A 23285-nucleotide genomic window follows, 5' to 3' on the forward strand; every position below is an offset into this window, starting at 1 on the left:
AGCGGAAAAAATTTCTCCCGAAAAATGACATGTGGCATAAAATAAAGTTTTACATTTTAATATTACTTATTTTCGAAAATTGTAAAAAATATGTAAACATACAGCATAAAAAATGAAAAAACTACATTAAACATATGTAAGATTATTATTTTTCACTTAAAAAAAAGACGGCTTATCTCCATAATGTAACATTACCGTTTTATGGCGTCCACATCAGCGGAAAAAATTTCTCCCGAAAGATGACATGTGGCATAAAATAAAGTTTTACATTTTAATATTACTTATTTTCGAAAATTGTAAAAAATATGTAAACATACAGCATAAAAAATGAAAAAACTACATTAAACATATGTAAGATTATTATTTTTCACTTAAAAAAAGATGGCTTATCTCCATAATGTAACATTACCGTTTTATAAAAAAAACAAAAAAAATATCTCTACTAATAAAAGGGAGCTTTTGAGGCTCCATAGGGCGTCCACATCAGCGGAAAAAATTTCTCCCGAAAAATGACATGTGGCATAAAATAAAGTTTTACATTTTAATATTACTTATTTTCGAAAATTGTAAAAAATATGTAAACATACAGCATAAAAATGAAAAAACTACATTAAACATATGTAAGATTATTATTTTTCACTTAAAAAAAAGACGGCTTATCTCCATAATGTAACATTACCGTTTTATGGCGTCCACATCAGCGGAAAAAATTTCTCCCGAAAGATGACATGTGGCATAAAATAAAGTTTTACATTTTAATATTACTTATTTTCGAAAATTGTAAAAAATATGTAAACATACAGCATAAAAAATGAAAAAACTACATTAAACATATGTAAGATTATTATTTTTCACTTAAAAAAAGATGGCTTATCTCCATAATGTAACATTACCGTTTTATAAAAAAAACAAAAAAAATTATATATAATTTCGAAAATAATAAATATATGTAAAACATACAACATAAAAATGGAAACTAGATTTTGACCCGCGCAGGCGCGCGGGTGTACATTTTGAAAAATATGTTGATATTTGTTTTTCATGTAATTATTAAGGTTTTACAAAATGAATCCAAAGAACAGAACCGATACCGATCCGAAAATATAATACCAAACCCGAACATAAATTGATTAAATATTCGAATTATTCAAAATTTTGTTATTTAGAGAACCAAATCTGATCCGAACCGAAGTATTCGGGTACCCGAATTTATCTAAAAATAGATTTATATACTTATATATATATTAATTATTTTTAGATTTAACGTATATAAAACATTAAGAATGATACTTTTAAATTGGTTTAAATACTTGAAAATATATATATAGATAGTCAAAAGTAAATATCTGCAATAGTTAAAGTATACTCAAATCACCAAAAATACTTAAAATAATTATTGATTCCGTATCCAAAATTTTAAATCAAACCAATCTATCTTATTAAAACTCAAGTACAAAATTGGAGTGTTTGGAGACTTGAATAGGACTATTAAAAAAATTTGGAGTGTTTGGAAACATAAATTGTAGTCTTTTAAAAAAAAATTAATTTTGTTTGGAAACAAGGATAGTAGTATTAAGAAAAAAAAAGTAATGGGCTTATGTTTTTAAGAAAAATTAAAAGTCCATCATATTATAAAAAACTATCTATCTAGGCGAGATTTAAAATATACGAAAACGGGTCAATCTAATCGCCTAAAACTTTTTCTTTTCTAAACTAACCATAAAACAAAATTTAAACTTTATACACATATTTCAAATCAAAATAATAATTTAAAGTTGATTTATATCAAAAATTGATTAAAAACTAATACATATATTCAAAAATGGATTTTTACTAAACTATTTTTCAATAACCATTATACAAAAATGTTGTCAATATATATAATAAAAATACAATACAAAGCCCAATTTGAAATACCAACTCAAATTATCGTTTTTATATTTCCTATTAAGTTTTATAAATATAATATATGTAATTATTTATATGATGGTACGTATAAAATACTATTAATTATATGATTACTTATATGATGGTACGTATAAAATACAATTAATTATATGATGACAGTATACGATATATAATAATGAATAGGGATGAGATTTCGGGCACCCATACGGGTTTGGTTCTGATCGGTTTGTGTTTCGGGTTTTCGGAGTCAAAGATTTAAGCCCTGTTAGGATGTTTCTAAATTTTGGTTTGAGTTTGATTCGGATCTTTGCGGGTTTGGTTCGCGTTTGGATAACCCATTTAAATTATTTTTAAAGTTTTAAATCATTATCTATTTTAAATTTCTCAAAATCTATAAATAAAATAATATATTACCTATAAATTTGAATAACATATGTCAGAATACCTAAGCTTAACATATCAATTGGTTTGATTTTGACCCGAAACACAAACCGATCAGAACCAAACCCGTATGGGGCCCAAAATCTCATCCCTATTCATTATTATATATCGTATACTGTCATCATATAATTAATTGTATTTTATACGTACCATCATATAAGTAATCATATAATTAATAGTATTTTATACGTACCATCATATAAATAATTACATATATTATATTTATAAAACTTAATAGGAAATATAAAAACTATAATTTGAGTTGGTATTTCAAATTGGGCTTTGTATTGTATTTTTATTATATATATTGACAACATTTTTGTATAATGGTTATTGAAAAATAGTTTAGTAAAAATCCATTTTTGAATATATGTATTAGTTTTTAATCAATTTTTGATATAAATCAACTTTAAATTATTATTTTGATTTGAAATATGTGTATAAAGTTTAAATTTTGTTTTATGGTTAGTTTAGAAAAGAAAAAGTTTTAGGCGATTAGATTGACCCGTTTTCGTATATTTTAAATCTCGCCTAGATAGATAGTTTTTTATAATATGATGGACTTTTAATTTTTCTTAAAAACATAAGCCCATTACTTTTTTTTTCTTAATACTACTATCCTTGTTTCCAAACAAAATTAATTTTTTTTTAAAAGACTACAATTTATGTTTCCAAACACTCCAAATTTTTTTAATAGTCCTATTCAAGTCTCCAAACACTCCAATTTTGTACTTGAGTTTTAATAAGATAGATACTACATTAAACATATTTGTCTAAGTTCTTCTATTAAACATTGCCGTTTTACATTAAAAATGGAAAAATACATAAATATTTAAACATCTATCTTAAAATATAAAATATTGACATTAACTAAATATAAAGTATAAGAAAGAGAAATACTCAATATATATATAAATAAATAATAAGTAAATATTATAAATATACGAATTATATATACAATAATAAGTAAATGCACAATTTAAAAAAAAAATGGAAAGAGTACATTAAATATTAAACATCTATCTTAAATGTAAAATATAGATATTAAGTAAACAGAAAGTATAAGAAAAAGAAATACACAACTTAAAAACAATGGAAAAAGTATATTAAGATTTAAACATCTATATTAAAATGTAAAATATAGATATTATGCAAATAGAAAGTATAAGAAAGGGAAATACACAATTTAAAAAAATGGAAAAAGTACATTAGTATTTAAACATCTATCTTAAAATGTAAATCAATCTTAAAATATAAAATTATTAGTAAATAGAAAGTATAACAAATAGAAATACACAATATAAAGAAAAGTAAATAATAAGTAAATATATAATATAAGTAAATACCAAATTTTAAAAATGGGAAATTACATTAAGATTTAAAAATATATTTTAAAATTTAAAATATAGATATTATGTAAATAGAAAGTATAACAAATGGAAATATACAATTTAAAAAAAATAGAAAACGTACATTAAGATTTAAACATCTATCTTAAAATGTAAAATATAGATATTAAGTAAATGAAAAGTACAAGAAATGGAAATACATATACACGAAAATAAATAATAAGTAAATAATGTAAATATATAATATATGAATTATATATGTAATAATAAGTAAATACACAATTTGTTTAAAAATGGAAAAAGATCATCAAGCATTAAACATCTATCTTAAAATGTAAAATATATAATATAAGTAAATACACAATTTAAAAAATGGAAAAAGTACATTAATATTTAAATATCTATTTTAAAATATAAAATATAGATATTACGTAAATAAAAATATATGAAATGGAAATAAACATTTAAAAAAATGAAAAAGTACATTAAGATTTAAGCATATATCTTAAAATGTACTTCTATCTTAAAATGGTAGTAAATTATATAAAAATGGAAATACCACATTAAAAAAAAATGTATAGTTTTTCATCAAGAAAGTCCCTATAAATCTCATTATTCTATCCACATCAACCTCACACTATTAAGGAAAATTTCAAAGCACTCGAGCAAAAAATGGTTTCACCATCAACTCTTGCCGTCCCAGAAACCTTTAATGACCTTGAATGAGATTTTTGTATAACAACAAACTTTTTGTTAGGTGGATTCATTGTTGGGAAACCCGCAACTTCCAAAAGCCAAACTTATTCATGGGAATTGAATTGCTTTTCATATACTCAAAGGTATTCTTACAAATTTAAATTAATCTAATCCATAATTTTATTGTTAATATTCATACTAACTCTTTCATGATCAAACCATTTCAGTTAATAACCATTCAAGCGTTTATCCCGAAACACTTATTTCCTCGCCGAATCAGGTATTGGTTCATGTTGGTTTAGTATTGTTTTTGGTTTACTAACCGGTTTAGGATGGTCCTATTGTAAATATAATTTAAGTTGGTTTAGCATATATTATGTTTAAAATAACTTAAATTAAATAATAATAATATTATGCTTAAAATATAATTTTAGAGAGCTTTCGAATATAGTTTACAGAACATTATAGGTGATGAATTTAATTTATTAAATTCGTTTATTACTTAAAACTAAGTTTTTTAAAAAACATATTGAGTTATAAATATCAATGATGGATTGGTGAGTATAACATGAAGACAAAAATATAAATATCTGATTTTCAAGATAAGAAATTCAGCTTTTATTCAGATACTCAATATATAATATTTTAAATTATTTTTTAAAAAATATACATAATTTATATATATAGATTAATCTTCCAAACTTAAACTATTATATTATATATGAATAATTGTTTTAAATAAAAATAATTTCTGATTTAAAATAAAAATAAAAACAACAAATTGTTATTTTCAAATAATGGATGTAATTTACATTATACTATCATTTAACAAATATTAGATACATTTTGATATATCATTATTTTCTATTTCCAGAACACAATAAATTGTTAAACATCAATATCATCTACGTTAAGTATACGAACAACACAAATTCAAACATCACAAAAAATATTTACATAACCATTATAATACAATAATTTAATCAAAAATACAATTAAAAAAATTAAAAAGAATAGTTATATACTTAATATTTGAAAATAAAAGATATTTTTGCTAAAATTGTACTTACCTGGCCAAGGAGATCGACCATCTTTTTACGGATCGATCGAATGTTGAGCATGTGGTTGATCCGAAAATACACTGCAGTTTAATAAAATCTCTAAAACATTTATTCCAACACTCAAAAGATAGTTTTGCTAAATATGATAACTAGATAGCCAATAAAATTACAAAAAAATATTTAAATAGTAAAAAATATGTTAATTTAACGTGTTAAAATTTAAAAATAAATTTTAATTATGACATGCATTTAACATTTATATAAATATATATCATAGCCTAAATATAAATAATTTAACAACTTAAATTAGAAAAAAATAAAAATCCCGGGCGTAGCCCGGGTTAATCCCTAGTCTCTACTAATAAAAGGGACCTTTTGAGGCTCCATAGAGCGTCCACATCAGCAAAAAAAACTTCTCTCGAAAGATGACACGTGGCATAAAATATTACAAATTTTTGAAAATTATAAATAATATGTAAACATACAACACAAAAAATAGAAAAACTACATTAAACATATGTAAGATTACCATTTTTCACTTAAAAAAAAAAGACGGATTATCTCCATAATATAACATTACCGTTTTATAAAAAAAAACAAAAAACATTATATATAATTTCAAAAATAATAAATATATGTAAACATACAACATAAAAAAATAGAAATACTACATTAAACATATGTAAGATTACCATTTTACATTTTTATTTAAAAATAATAATATGTAAACATACAACATAAAAAATGGAAAAACTACATTAATTAAACATATGTAAGATTACCATTTTTCACTAAAAAAAAACGGATTATCTCCATAATGTAATATTACTATTTTGTAAAAAAACATTATATATAATTTCGAAAATAATAAATAATATGTAAACATACAACATAAAAAATGGAAATACTACATTAAACATATGTAAGATTACCATTTTACATTTAAAAATAACAATAATATGTAAACACACAACATAAAAAAAATAGAAAAACTACATTAAACATATGTAAGCTTACAATTTTCACTAAAAAAACGGCTTATCTCCATAATGTAACATTACCATTATATAAAAAAAGAAAAAAAACATAAATATAACTATTTGACTATTTGTCCAAGTTCTTCTATTAAACATTGCCGCTTTACACTAAAAATGGAAAAATACATTAAGATTTAACCATCTATCTTAAAATATAAAATATATAAATTAACTAAATATAAAGTATAAGAAAGAGAAATACTCAATATATAGAAAAATAAATAATAAGTAAATATTATAAATATACAAATTATATATACAATAATAAGTAAATGCACAATTTATAAAAAATGGAAAGAGTATATTAAATATTAAACATCTATCTTAAAATGCAAAATATAGATATTAAGTAAATAGAAAGTATAAGAAAAAGAAATACACAACTTAAAAACAATGGAAAAAGTATATTAAGATTTAAGCATCCATCTTAAAATGTAAAATATAGATATTACGCAAATAGAAAGTATAAGAAAAGGAAATACACATATTAAAAAATGGACAAAGTACATTAGTATTTAAACATCTATCTTAAAATGTAAATCTATCTTAAAATATAAAATTATTAGTAAATAGAAAGTATAAGAAATAGAAATACACAATATAAAAAAAATTAGTAAATATATAATATAAGTAAATACCCAATTAAAAAAATGGAAAATTACATTAAGTTTTAAAAATATATCTTAAAATTTAAAATATAGATATTACGTAAATAGAAAGTATAACAAATGAAAATATACAATTAAAAAAAATGAAAAACGTACATTAAGATTTAAACATCTATATTAAAATGTAAAATAGAGATATTAAGTAAATAAAAAGTACAAGAAATAGAAATACATATACAGGAAAATAAATAATAAGTAAATAATAAGTAAATAATGTAAATATATAATATATGAATTATATATATAATAATAAGTAAATACACAACAAAATTTAAAAAATGGAAAAAGTTCATTAAGCATTAATCATCTATCTTAAAATGTAAAATATATAATATAAGGAAATACACAATTTAAAAAAATGGAAAAAGTACATTAAGATTTAAATATCTATTTTAAAATATAAAATATAGATATTACGTAAAAAAAAATAAGAAATGGAAATAAACATTTTAAAAAATGGAAAAAGTATATTAAGATTTAAACATCTCTCTTAAAATGTACATCTATCTTAAAATGGTAATAAATTATATAAAAATGGAAATACCACATTAAAAAAAAGTATAGTTTTACATCAAGAAAGTCCCTATAAAACTCATTATACCATCAACATCAACCTCACACTATCAAGGAAAGCTTCAAAGCACTCGAGCAAAAAAATGGTTCCACCATTAACTCTTGCCGTCCCAAAAACTTTTAATGACCTTGAAGGAGATTTTTTATAAGAACGAACTTTTTATTAGGTGGATTCATTGTTGGGAACCCCGCAACTTCCAAAGGGCAAACTTATTCATGAGAATTGAATTGTTTTTCATAGACTCAAAGGTATTCTTACAAATTTAAATTAATCTAATCCATAATTTTATTGTTAATATTCATACTAACTCTTTCATGATCAAACCATTATAGTTAATATCCATTCAAGCGTTTATCCCGGAACACTTCCTTCATCGCCGAATCAGGTATTAGTTCATGTTGGTTTAGTATTGTTTTTGGTTTATTAACCGGTTTAGGATGGTCCTATTGTAAATATAATTTAAGTTGATTTAGCATATATTATGCTTAAAATAACTTAAATTAAGTAATAGTAATTATGCTTAAAATATAATTGTAGAGAGTTTTCAAATATAGTTTACAGAACATTATAGGTGATGAATTTAATTTATTAAATTCATTTATTACTTCAAACTAAGTTTTTTTTTAAGCATACTGAGTTATAAATATCAATGATGGATTGATGAGTATAACATGAAGACAAAAATATAATTATTTGATTTTCAAGATAAGAAATTCAGATTTTATTCAGTTACTCAATATATAACATCTTAAATTATTTTTTAAAACATACACATAATTCATATATATATATATATATTAATCTTCCAAACTTAAACTATTATATTATATATGAATAATGTTTTTAAATAAAAATAATTTCTGATTTAAAAAAAAATAAAAACAACAAATGGTTATTTTCAAATAATGGATGTAATTTACATTATAGTATCATTTAACAAGTATTAGATACGTTTTGATATATCATTATTTTTTATTTCTAGAAAATAATAAATTGTTAAACATCAATATCATCTAGGTTAAGTATACGAACAAAACAAATTCAAACATCACAAAAAAATATTTACATAAACATTATAATACAATAATTTAATCAAAAAATACAATTCAAAAAGAGAATATCCAAAAGAATAGTTATATACTTAATATTTGAAAATCAAAGATATTTTTACTAAAATTGTACTTACCTGGCCAAGGAGATCGACCAAATCTTTTTACGGATCGATCGATTGTTGAGCATGTGATCGATCCGAAAATACTCTGCAGTTTAATTAAATATCTAAAACATTTATTCCAACACTCAACAGATAGTTTTGCTAAATATGATAATTAGATAGCCAACAAAATTACAAAAAAATATTTAAATAGTAAAAATATGTTAATTGAACGTGTTAAAATTTAAAATAAATTTTAATTATGACATGCATCTTAAGATTTATAAAAAATATATATCATAACCTAAATATAAATAATTTAACAACTTAAATTAGAAAAAAATAAAAATCCCGGGCGTAGCCCGGGTTAATCCCTAGTTTATAATGTTAATAAGGGAGATTAAATTATTGGAGGAGACATGGGAACAATGTCAACAGTTTTGGGGAGTAATAATATAACGTACAATTAATTTGCTAGAAATATTTTTTCTTAAGCTACAAGCATATTGTAGAATTCCAAGGGGCAAAGTTGGATTCTCTATGATTTTTCCAATTTTAGGTGTCTTTGGCTAAATTCTAAAACAACTACATTTACCCTAATGGAGGGTTATTTTTGTTTTATACTTCTTTCGTTTCATTTTAATTGTCGTTTTAGAATTGGACACACAAATTAATAAAAATATTTAATTTTACATATTTTCAAAATAAAAACATTATTACCAATATACGTAACTACATTTTAACCAACAGAAAAATAGATTGGAATATAAAATCAATAATTTTTTCATTAAAATTATAAAATGGCACTTATTTTGAAACGAAAATTTTATATTACAACGGCAATTAAACTAAAACGGAGGGAGTATATTATAACGACAACAACAATTAAATTGAAACGGAAAGATTATATTATAACGAGTTTGTTTCGTTTTAAAAACCTCCATAAAGAACATTTTTATTATACTACTAAGTTTTAATTAGTGCCCTCTATTATTTGCTTTCCTTTCTGTCTGTCTTTCTTTCTTAAATTTCTTGCGTTAGTTATTAGTTTATTCTGTACTAACGTATTCCATTTAGATACTTAAATATGCGTCATGCATGTTCGTTTGGTGGACAAACTGATGCCATGATTTTTGCATATAGTATAGATCTAACCATTTATTTCGCCATGCATTTTTAATAATGCCATAAAACTTCAATCAGTTTTCTAAACACAATATGTCCGTGTGTCGGCTACCACGGCACCGGGAATATTGGCGGCCGGTTTGCCCTCTTGGTTAGTACTTAGTATTAAAATTGTAGAAAATCAATTAATTAATAAATTAACTTATTAAGATATCAACATCAGAACAGCAGCAGCGGTCGAGGTAATAACTTCGGAACCTCACGTAACTTCCCTACAGTTTACATTTATGTATATACTAACTGTTCTTTCATCCATTATATATTATAATCTTCTTCTTTTTTGATAAAATATGTTATGATCTTCTTGGATAGCAGCTTAATTACTTGTTTCATGTTCTTAGTTCTTCCGGAATTATCAAAACGTTGTTATCTCGAAGATTAAGGTATAAAAGTAATCTAGATCTCTGAGTCTAACCCTATCTGTCCACTTTTTCATGCAATAATTTCCGTCCAAAAACTTTGACGCTATAATGGTTACTTTTTTTTTTGTTCACATGACGCTATAATGGTTACTAAAAACTAAATTAGACTCATGAAACGACAAGGAAAGTACGTGTTAGATAATTAATAGTTATATATATATAATATATATTGTTCTCTCTATGAATCTATAGCAATTCCAAAATGAAAAAGATAGATTGAAAGAAATATATAGCATATAATAAGTTATTTATTTTACACCAAAGATAAATAAATATAATAAGGTATTTATTTTACACCAGAAATAAAACAAATATAATAAGGTATTTATTTCTTGTGTTGTAGAATTTGACATTGGATTTTAAAAAGTAGCAACAAATCAAAATCATATAGTAATCCGTATATATGAACAATTTAGAAACCATGCTTAGTTAGTTTTGGATTCAGAGAACACAGCTCCGCTAGTAAGCATGGTTATCTGAACTTTTAAAGGATTTCTACTTTAAAAAAAATGTTTAAAACAAATTGATATGTTACACCAAACAAAACAAAATACTATGCTGTTAAATATATGTATAAGAATAGTAACGGTATCGTTTGGCTGGTAGCTCTGCATGACACCGATAGACAGAAGAATATAAAGAAATTGTTTGACTGATTCTGATGATGTAAATTACAAACAAAGTTTTATAATTATAAGTTTTTTAGCACTAAAATAGTTGTATGAAATAAATGTATGTCGTCTTATGTTTCTGGAATGAGTGTATTCTTTGCTGGTTTAAATGTGTAAGACTTGCACACTATTCATTTTAATATAATCTTCAGATGATAAAAAAATGTTAATTTTATCTACAGAAGCGCCAAAGATACAATGAGAAGCACATTAAATCTTGAAACATTACTTTGAGAGATGGAGTAATATTTAATCAGCCAGAGATTACCGATCAGTTTCAATAATATTAAATTTTGTGCTATAAAATCGTAGGGTTGTTTTCTTTTTCCTTTAACCTAAGTAGATCACCAACAGTATTTCGTCTGGATTTAGAGTGAATATAGAGTATAGACCAAATCCAGGGTGCTTAAAATTAGTATTATATGCCATGTGGTCTACACGATATCATGTTGGGGTTTTAGTATTTCACCTTTGCTTAACTTTATATTAGTAATTAAAGTTTTAAAAACCTTGTTTTCAACATAAAATCTATACCAAATCTTAAAGAGATCTCGATCTGGCAAGGAAAGGGATAGTTGAGTTTACAATAAGCACGCCTTTACATTTTTCACACACGATTTGTAAGGACCTCGTCTTATTGCGCACATACCAAAATATGTCTAGTTAAGTATCTAAGTTAGTAAATTACAGTATGTAAAAGTCATGTAGTTAGGACTTCGTTGTTTAAAATATAATGACTTTTGCATACTGTATCTAAGTAAGTAAATTACATTTCTCACACACGATAAAGTAGAAAATGTCTTAGATACAGTATGTAAAATAAAGTCATATAGGTAGGACTTCATTGTTTAAAAATATAATTTTGAATTAGAGAAAACATTGTATTATTATTATTTATAGTTGATAAATTTACTTTTCAAATTATAAAAATATGATTATTAAAGCAACTCTATTTTAAATAAAAATATAAAGAGTCACCGTCGAATTAATTATACGATTCGGTTCTCGGTAGTTGCGTGATTAACTATTAAATCACTATCATGCTATTTGAAACCCTACTCGTCTAGCTATTGCCAAAGTCCAGGTATGTAACATTGTCACACATGCCATGTGAAATTTTTAGCCGATGATGTGGACCTTAGCATGATTAAGAAATTATTTGGGTAGTTTCCCAATTTATATCAAACAAGTTTTATGATATGGGTCGCTATTATAAAGAAAAGTCTAGCAGTTTTATTTTATTCTGCGCTAACAATCAAAATATAAATGCGCTAACAATCAAAAGATACACACCTCTATGCATACGTATAGTGACTAGTGTGTATATATGTATATGTTATTATATTAATCATTCTCATTCTTAAGTATGACATGCCCACAAGCAGTCTCACTTGCCATGTCTTTTTTAATGTGTATAGAATGTGACACTAGTGTGTGTTTGTTGTATGTATACCGATTGTTGTGTGTATATATGACATATCTAATCAAGCATGTAAGCGTACGTGTACGTAGATATGACACATATCGTGAAGTATATATGCATGTATACATATCATTATTTTAGGTATTAATGTATGTATTTCTTATCTGCATATACACGAGAAACAAATGATTTGATATGGCGCAATTCTTATAAGCAATTAATTTTATAAATATCGATATATATGTTACACTTTCTGCTGCACTTTTTATGCACGCAACATTATTTAACTGATTAATGGTGGCTCGCTCACTGTATAACTCAATTCTAATCGGTTCCCCACATTATCTTCTCCTTTTGTGCATGGAATGGATCATCAGCTAATTTATCTTTTCTTAAATACATGGTATCACATGGAAACAAGCATTGGAAGGTGATCACTCCGAATTTGCAAGATCACTGTTCTTCTAATTGCATAAATTTTTCTTCTTTCTGGGTTGTAAGCAACTGTGTCTTTCGGAAGATCAGTATTTTTTTTTAGCAAGTCGGAAGATCAGTATATATATTAAGGGATTTATTTGCATTCTTGTCCTAACTTACTAGAGTTCTTTTGTCCTTAGAGTCTTGAGACTATAAACCAAACGAATTATTTATTAGGTAGTTTCCAATTTATGTTTGGACCCAAAAGCTGTCGCGTTAGAGAAAGAGACCCCACAATTCCTAAATGTTGCCGCTTGTCTTCCTCACATCCTATGCTTTTAATTAAGTACACTGTTTTAGTTAATCTCTGCGAACCAATCTTTAATATTCTCACTATCCACTTTTAGGTACAAGTTAAGCCCGTCATGAACCTTAATCATCATCCATTTCTATGTAATCTTTTGCAGAATATATTGCGATTTTAAACACAAAAACTAACGGATTAAATCGTCTTAAAATAAATTCGAGGGAGAAGTAATTGGACCGCTGTGGGAACTAATCCGTACAAAACATGGACCCCCACAAGATACAGTACGTAGAAGACAGAAGTCATTCGATGTAGTAGTTAGTCAAAGGTCGGGATATAGGTAAACCAGTGACCAAACACTTAAACTAAGAGCTTGAGAATATCCTATTAGTAACGGAACAGTTACTGCCTTTACGAACCAACGAGGAAGGGAATATCTCTTTGGGGTTTTATTAAAACAGAGTTCAGAGAGGTCAGTTATGTTCTCTTCTTGCCTCTCTCAGCTGCTGCATTTAATGACTTTGTGCCTCTTCCACCAAACAATCAAATATTTTTCCACATCATGCTATCAATTTTTTTTTCCTATGTTTCCAATACTTAAGTACTTAAATTTATGTATTGTGTTGATTACGATGTATTTTAATTTAAACTAAACTCAGGGAAACAGATCTATATAACCTAAGAATTATGTTTGCAATAGAAGAAAAATAAATTGTAAGAAATAGTATTAAAGTTTAAATAATAGTATATGTATATATATATATCAACTATTCCACTTATTATTAATTAGTTTTAAGTTCTAATTCTATATAAATATTAGCATGATATATTAGATTGCTAACTTAAGTAAGTAAGTGATCCAAATAGGTTTTGTTGCAAATCTAAAAAGTACGGTATGCTTCGAAATGGACCAAAAATAACATGATAATGAGTGTTATACATGAAACTATAAGATGTTTGAAGTAATATATAATAGACCACTCTCTTGTTTCTAATTACTTTTAATTAGAAACCAATGAATCGTAAAGAATAGAATTCTTAGTTTGTCGAATACAATCTTATTATTAATATTAAAATAAGCAATAAACATTAAAAAACAACGAAAAGAATTTTCTCGAATATTTTTCATCTTTTCAAAACGTGTTCTTATGGTAGCCAAGCGGAGGAGCATAGGTATTATGCGACAAATGTGTCGTAGGCGTTGGGCATATTTATGTTTGTCCATTTTTAAGTTTTTTAAGGCTTTTGAAAAAAAAATTAAAAATTAAAATAATCGTGCATGGAAATTTAGCTACGTTTCCCCTCTATTCCCCATTCATTCATGTTCAAAACTTATAGTCTTACATCAACTGCGGTGATAGATTCATTTTAGCTGAATTCAGAAATTGAAAAGCTAGGCATTGTAAAGAATTAATACTTTTGTCGTATGAGCATATATAATCAAACCATTTGTTCAAATCGGGAATAATAATTTCGATCAAAGTGTCTTATGCACAAACAAACAATCAACGTAAAGCCTTTTCTGGAACACGAAGAAAAAGCTTTTCACAGTGATCAGTCCACAAGATTTGAGAGTTGTACGTCTAAGATGCATTCAAGTAGCAAAACAATATTCAATTTAACCACACACAATATGTAGGAGAGGTGGAACTGAATCAGATCGATAAAACAAATTAGGTAGATAGCATATAATATTTGCATCGATAAAGAACTTACCAGCTTTCTTGGATTCGAATCCAAAACTTGGAACGTGACATAATACGAAGCCACACAATGCCAACAACATCCTAGTACATAGGTTGGGTCCCTTCGAGTTCCAGCCTCTGCATCTTCTTTAATGATAATTAGGCATATCCATAGTCGGCATATTATAATCATATCAAATCATTAGAAACAATAAAACTGATAATAATAAGTATACCTAATTACCTATTGTTTCTTAACCTATATGAATGAAACATTAGTCGCTAAATTTTAAAATCCATATTTGGAGTTTTGCACCGTTACCAAAAGAAAACAAGAAGATAGTGGGGAAGGAAGCTACTACTGCTGCATCTTGAGGCACGTGACAAGTTCCCACACGTGTCATAATCGCTTACGTCACGAAAGGTCTCTTTGCTCCCTTTTATTTTTCTCTGTTCCATTCACATGGCGTTAAAAAGTGTAAAACACAGTATCTATTTAATTATTAACCACTGTTAAAAAGAAGAAAGCTTCTGTAACGTCTTTTTACTGTTACAGCCTTATTTTAACCTCCCTTCATAGCATAAATACACCTCACCAACTCTCTCGCCTCTCTCTAAACCCGAACACACTCCTACTTCCTTCCCTTGTCTCTCTCAACTTCTTTCTCAAACATAAACCTTGTTTCTTGATTTTCTTTCTTTCATTTCCATCGATGTTACGAGAATCAGACGGTGAGATGAGCTTAGAGACCACAAACTCCCCTATTAGCAGCGGGACAGAGAGTTGCAGCAGTTTCAGCCGGTTATCTTTCGACACACCGCCGTCAACCACCGCGACTATCCCCGAGGAAGAAAGCTTCCTCTCCCTTAAACCGCACCGCTCCTCAGACTTCGCCTACGCAGAGATCCGCCGGCGGAGGAAACACGGCCTCACCTTCCGAGACTTTCGCCTCATGCGCCGCATAGGCGCCGGAGACATTGGAACAGTGTACCTATGCCGTCTCGCCGGAGACGAAGAAGAGAGCCGGAGGTCGTATTTCGCGATGAAGGTCGTGGATAAAGAAGCTCTTGCGTTGAAGAAGAAGATGCACAGAGCTGAGATGGAGAAGAAGATTCTAAAGATGCTCGACCATCCTTTTTTACCGACCCTTTACGCCGAGTTTGAAGCTTCGCATTTCTCTTGCATCGTCATGGAGTATTGCTCCGGCGGAGACTTGCACTCGCTTCGTCATAGACAGCCCGACGGAAGATTCTCCCTTTCCTCCGCCAGGTAATAAAAAAATTTCTTATTTATTTTATTTTAACGAATAAAAATTCGATTATTAAAAAGGAAATTATTAATGTCATACGAACTTGCATGCATTGACTCTGTACATCTTTTGGTATCTTCTCTTACAAAACCTGACCTGTTCTTGTCATGTCGGCTTTTTCAGTTCTTTGAATTGTTGAGAAGAGTCTTTATCAACCCATCACATTAACATTAATTATTTTTATATTTGTTACTAGTATTAGTGAAAAATATTATTGTACATGTTAATAATTTATTTTGTTTTGAAATAATTTTGTAACAGATTTTACGCGGCTGAAGTTCTAGTGGCGTTAGAATATCTACACATGTTGGGCATCATCTACAGAGATCTCAAGCCTGAAAATATCCTAGTTAGATCGGACGGTCACATCATGCTCTCGGACTTTGACCTCTCCCTATGCTCCGACTCAATCGCAGCCGTCGAATCCTCGTCCTCCTCGCCGGAGAATCAACCCCGCTCTTCCCCGCGTAGACTCACACGTCTAGCCAAGCTTTTCCACCGCGTCTTGCGGTCTAAAAAGGTTCAGACGCTAGAGCCGAACCGTCTCTTTGTTGCTGAACCGGTTACCGCCCGGTCCGGTTCTTTCGTTGGTACGCATGAGTACGTTGCACCAGAAGTCGCTTCGGGTGGGTCCCATGGGAATGCCGTTGACTGGTGGGCCTTTGGAGTGTTTCTATACGAGATTATTTACGGTCGGACTCCGTTTGCCGCGCCGACTAATGACGTCATACTCCGTAACATCGTGAAAAGACAGTTGACTTTCCCGACCGATACGCCGGCTACTATGTTAGAGCTTCATGCGAGGAGTTTGATCTCCGGGTTGCTCAACAAGGACCAGACCAAACGACTCGGGTCGCGGCGAGGCGCCGCGGAGGTTAAAGTGCATCCGTTTTTCAAAGGTCTAAACTTTGCGCTTATCCGTACGTTGACTCCGCCGGAGATTCCTTCCGACGTAAGGAGACCGAAGAAAGCGGTAACGTTTAGTGGTAGGAGTAATAAACCAGCGGCGTTCGATTTCTTTTGAAGCGAACGGTAGTGATTAGCGCCACGTTCTGGTCGGTTCAAGTCGGTGACTGACTTGTGACGATAGATCTTTTAGCTGTACATATTCTCTTGAAGCTGTCCTTGATTTTTAAAAAATACTATTAGTTTTATCTGACTTTTTATATGATTATAATTAGATGACTCTCACGCGATTTGTACTATAAGCTTATAAATCTAAAACTAATCTTGTCATAATTATCAAATCTTCGGGAGTTGGAAACATCTTAGTTGTGTGTTTAATTGTTATGGCATTATATAATTGGCCATTTAGTCAACATATCTTACGGGGATGATTAACTTCTTTACACCGCAATGTTTATCTCCGTAGCAAATAGTTAAAATGGTAATTACTTTATATTATACTCTCCACGCCTACTTTTTTTTGTAGCTCGAACGATATGAAAATAAAAACGAAGATTCCTCTTTTGACAATTGTTACACAATGAAGTCATGTTGCGCTTTGTTTAACCATAAGGGGTCTTTTGAATGTCAAAAAAGGAAGAAAAAACGTTATCCATAAGGGTAGGAATATGCTTTATGAGATCCGACCAGTTGCATGATCTCTTCTGTTTTTGATTCTCTCTGTCCATCTTTCAAACTAAGAGAACAATAAACTATTTGAAAGGTGAGTCGAATTGTTCTCTTGGTTTAAAGTATGAAAAACGGGATCTTTCTAGTAAGATTTCATTTTGTTCAATGATTTGATTACATACATTCACTTGACCGCAGGTTTTATAGATTTTAAATGTTATCCGAATTATATTGAAAACTTGTAAAACGATAGTGCATATATAACCAAGTACGTGAATCATTCAGCTAAGATTTGTGGGCATGTTTCAAGCATGTTCTCAACTGCATGTTCATCCATTGCATAATGTGGCAATCTAGAAAGTAGCAAAACCCTCTGGCATTTGGTTTGCGTAAAGAGGAATTGTCTGTAGACCTATATTCATTTGACTTAAGTGTGTGAAAACAATGCAAAACTAAAAGAAAACAGAGAGTTCAATAGATGTTTTTGTCTATCATGTGAGTAACTAAACAATATAGGTACAGTACTTGCTATAGTTATGTATTCACCACGTCGAGAGTTAATGAAGTTAGTACAGTGTTCAACCAACCAACCAACATTGCTCGATTTATCTATCTCTCTTATTAAATGTATGTATATATGAATTATGTAAGTTTCTTATAACTCATAGTTTGCAATTCGGCGTAGTAATACTCTTTCTTAACAAACAATATGATTTTGATATTCTATGTTATACAATGAATAATATTTTAAAATTTTAATAAATTTATAATTATTTTATTTTAAAATTAATTACAAAATGCATTGAGTTTATAAACAATAACTCAAAGACTATTAATTAAACATGTAACTATTAAAATCATAAATAATTTTTTTTAATTTGTGTAAAAACTGCCAAACTGATATTCTTAATGAAATTAGAGGTAAATTTTATTTTAGATATTGTATTGGTAATAATAAATGCAAACAAATAAGTTCGTAATTAAATATTCGGCACCAACTAAAATATCTTGGAGAGCTTGGTCTTTGAATACAATACCTGAATTTTACCATTACATAAAAACACTAGTAAAAGTACAAAAGGGATGGAAGAGCTTACTAGAACTGTAGAAGGCACTGAAAATAAATGGAATGATTATTTCATAATTATAAACAAGTTAATCACATCACCGTGGAAAGGGTGACCAATAATAACTGTACTTAAAGGAGATATAAAAAGCTGAAATGTCAATGATTAGTCAATTCAATACAAATTGTTTTGGACAATGCATAGAAGTTTTGTCCCTCCTAAAATGTGTAAACATGGACCACAAACAAGATTACCATCACGGTATGCTATTGTTAATTATAATTAAGTCTCGTCACAATAAGTAACATCGAGCTTAAAATAACTGATGCGTTTTACTGTTCGCAGTTTGAAAAAAGAAAATATAAACAATAACTTAAAAGTCAAAGTCTTCTTATGGGGAGAGGTGTTTCTTTCGCTAAAGCCGAGGTATGTAACTTGTCATTATTCCATTCTCACTCGCCTACGTGGACCCAAGAAACTTCCCATGCACTTAATAACGGTACTGAATTATGCATATTCTTTCTTAATTGATAATTAAATCACTTTTCATATATTTATATATCTGCATAATTTTAAAGAGGTTTAAATACGCACAGTTTGGTAGTTGCATATGTAAATGTATAATTTTCTGTTCATAAATGTAACAAATTATCACTTAAGAGGTTTATGAACTAAATTAAAGATAGTAAAGTTATAGGGAACGAGTACAAAGCTAAGTCCAGTTACGAATCTAAATACATACGGAATTAATAACATCATCAAAACGTATGTTAATCTTGAAATGGAGTGATGATTTCCTAGAAAGCTGATGCAGATTACCTTATTTAAACTACTCACTGAATTTTGTTTCAAAAAACCTACTCACTGAATTTTCAATGTTTTATGTTTGAACTATTGGCACTTGTTTTATGTTTGAACTGCCTCTGGTCTTTGAACTTGAGAAGTGGAGATACACTATGATATTTCATCAACGACAAAAAAACAAAAATTCAATGTATTGCTTCAATATCGACGGTTTTTGGCATAATAATTGATAACCTTTTTGAGAAAATAATAATTAATAACTAACTTGTATGTATATTGCTAGTCTCGTTACTGCACAGATACAATGGAACACATTAGGTGATTGGAAATTTAGTTGTACAATCGGACTAATGCTTGCAAACAAAAAAAGGTTTGGTTGCACAAAAAAACAAAAAAAAGGTTTGTGGCCATGAGATAGAAAATAATTGATTATAGAATAGTTGTAATTAATAATTGAGATCACATAGAATAACACGATTTGTTAGAAATTATATACAAAAGAAAGAAGAGAAGTGTGACAACACATGGGATGTGCCCAACAGCACAAGAGACAGCTTCAACAGTCTGATTTATGCCAATGTCCCGCTCTTGTCCACTCTCTGCCCCACCACTTTCATTAGTAATATTACTATATAGTTAGTGTTTAATTTAATAACAATGCAATAACATGGTACAATGAATAAACAAAGTGAAATATTCGTAGAAACTAATAAAATAACAGTAGCTCATGTTTATACACATGTTTTACTGAATAAGGGCGCAAATGTTAGCAGAATACATATGGTAATGGTACATCTCTCTTTCAAAGAAGGAAAAGAATCTTAACTACTGAAATGCGTTTAATTCTTTGTGCGCGTGCATGCATATCAGTTAAATGCTTTTGATACGTCCACATCTGCTCTATACTCATCGAGGTATTCATTCTCTTCGCAGTTATACAATATACACAAACACATGTAACACACACTCACGTTACACATCTATACATATAGTCCATTTGTTTAGCAAAAGAAGACTAGGCGCCTCGTGGCGTTGAAAAAACGTAGCCACTTGTGAGATTCTGTGCCGATTACTTGCGGAATGAACTATGTCGCAGAAAAGATTGACGAAGTTTTCAATTAGCCACTCATTTATTAACGGTCACAAAAGCATCAAACATACAGTTTTTTAGTGCTTTGAGCGAGCAACTTCTCTGTTAAATTTTCTAAAATAAATACTAAATTAAACTCGAGAAATGTATTACTACTAGCTTAAATATCAATATTATTGTATTTGTGTATAAATATTTAACTACTCTTACGGTTTCTAGAGTTTTATATTTTGTTTCCTCCCCGTGGGACAGGCAATAAACTTACGTGTGTATTTCGCGTCTCCAGCTTAGCATAAGGCTATATGCAAGCATACTAGGTTTTAATATATTGTAGAATACTCTTTCCATTTTTTTTTCTCCAAAATGTATAATGTTTTAAAGAATTGTGAGTTTAAAATGTAATACTTTCTCTGTTAATGTTTTAGAGAGTTTTTGATCTTTCAAAATAGATAATGTTTTGATATTTTTATATTAATCTTAGTTTTATTGAAAACTGTGTGACCAATGATGTTTTATACTTATTTTTCAGTATTAACTGAATTAATTTTAGTTTGTATTTTTAATGTCACTTTTTAGGAAAGATTGTATACCTTAATTCTTGTGAATACACCCAAAATATCAAGTATTTTGAAACAAAGAAAGTATAATTTAATATTTATTTTAGAAATTCTCTAGAATATTCTTTTTTAATTTATTTTCACAAAAAAACTTTCAATGAAAAAAATGACGAAAATAAGCTTATTAAAAGGTAAAAATATATTTTTACCCTATGGTTAACTAATATAGACTTAGGATTTTAAAGTTAATGGATAGGGTTTTAGGAATATGTTTTCAAACTTTAAAAAAAAAATATATTAAAAAATTTTAAATAAAAAAGAGCTATTTTAGTTATTTTCTTTTTTTGAGTGATATTTTTGTAACAAAACTTAAAAAAAAACTATTTGAAAGAATTGTCATATTTATTTTATATTTTAATATATATATTTATGTTAATTGCTTTTATATTTTAAACATAGGTGTCTCGTTGCACGAATAGTTTTTAAACGTGATGATAGGCCCGTTCGGGCCACCGAAACTTGTGCCTAGTCAGACCTTTGTGGTCATAGTCTTACGTGGTCTACCTCTGCAACAATTCAGAAGCAAAAGCAAAAATTATTTTTCTTATATATATGATCTACAGATAATAAATAATTATCGTCGTTTTGCGAGTTTGAAACAATTAAAATTAAGAACTATTATAATGTATATTTAGGTTAGAATAGGCCTGTGATAGATACCGTAATGTCAATGATGTGTCTGGTCAGAGTCATTTAATATTGGTACTGACCACATTGGTACATTAGCCTATTGCCACTCACATTTGTTCCAAAATCCAAATCCAAATCCAAATCCAAATCTTTATGTTCAACCATAGCACAATAATTTGATTATGTTCGTACTAACATTTCTTTACAGTGGTTGATTAATTGTAGCGGAACCCACACAATATTTTGACTGTTTTCTTTTACTGGTCCATTGTAGAGCCCATTCTATCTATCTTATTAAAACTCAAGTACAAAATGAGATTGTTTGGCAATATGAATAGTAGTTAAAAAATAGTAATGTTTGGAAACATGGATAGTAGTAAGTTAGAAAAAAAATAATGGGCTTATGCTACTAAAAAAATTAAAAGTCCATTACATTATATTAAAAAGTAATGGGGTGTATATATATATATATATATTTAAATCAAAATAATAATTTAAAATTAATTTATATCAAAAATTCATTCAAAAATTTATATATATATATATATTCAAATTTTGATTTTTACTAACATATTTTCCAATAACTATTATAAAAATGTTTTCAATATATATAATAAAAATACAATACAAAGCCCAATTTCAAACACCAACTTAAATTATGGTTTTATATTTCACATTAAATTTTAAAATATAATATATCTATCTTATTAAAATTCAAGTACAAAATGAGATTGTTTAGCAATATGGATAGTAGTTAAAAAAATAATACTGTTTGAAACATGAATAGTAGTAAGTTACAAAAAAAATAAAGGGCTTATGCTACTAGAAAAATTGAAAGTCCATTATATTATATTAAAAAGTATTGGATCTATGTTGATATATATATTCAAATTAAAATAATAATTTAAAATTGATTTATATCAAAAATTCATTCAAAAATATACATATATTCAAAATTTGATTTTTACTAACATATTTTCCAGTAACTATTATAAAAATATTTTCAATATATATAATAAAAATACAATACAAAACCCAATTTCAAACACCAACTTAAATTATGGTTTTTATATTTCACATTAAATTTTAAAATATAATATATGTGATTATTTATATGATTGTACATATAAAATATTATTAGTTATAAGAAAACTTATTTGATGGTACATATAAAATACGATTAATTATATGATAA

At 27.6% G+C, this 23285-nt stretch overlaps 1 protein-coding gene across 1 annotated transcript; it reads left to right on the forward strand.

Annotated features, from left to right (window-relative positions):
- The first annotated feature begins 15610 nt into the window (after positions 1-15610).
- Positions 15611-17549, forward strand: LOC111213766 (protein kinase PINOID-like). Its single transcript, XM_048780679.1, has 2 exons — positions 15611-16267; positions 16569-17549. The coding sequence occupies exons 1-2, from the start codon at positions 15711-15713 to the stop codon at positions 17329-17331; spliced, it is 1320 nt and encodes a 439-aa protein (XP_048636636.1). The 5' UTR covers positions 15611-15710; the 3' UTR covers positions 17332-17549.
- Positions 17550-23285: the final 5736 nt, after the last annotated feature.

This window comes from Brassica napus, chromosome A5, assembly GCF_020379485.1.
Source record: "Brassica napus cultivar Da-Ae chromosome A5, Da-Ae, whole genome shotgun sequence".
Classification (NCBI taxonomy): domain Eukaryota; kingdom Viridiplantae; phylum Streptophyta; class Magnoliopsida; order Brassicales; family Brassicaceae; genus Brassica; species Brassica napus.

Excerpts from the sequence above, each read along its gene's own strand:
- LOC111213766 (XM_048780679.1), top strand. The coding sequence starts at position 15,711 with ATGTTACGAGAATCAGACGGTGAGATGAGCTTAGAGACCACAAACTCC. Across the intron at positions 16,268-16,568 it reads TTCTCCCTTTCCTCCGCCAG|ATTTTACGCGGCTGAAGTTC; the intron begins GTAATAAAAAAA and ends ATTTTGTAACAG.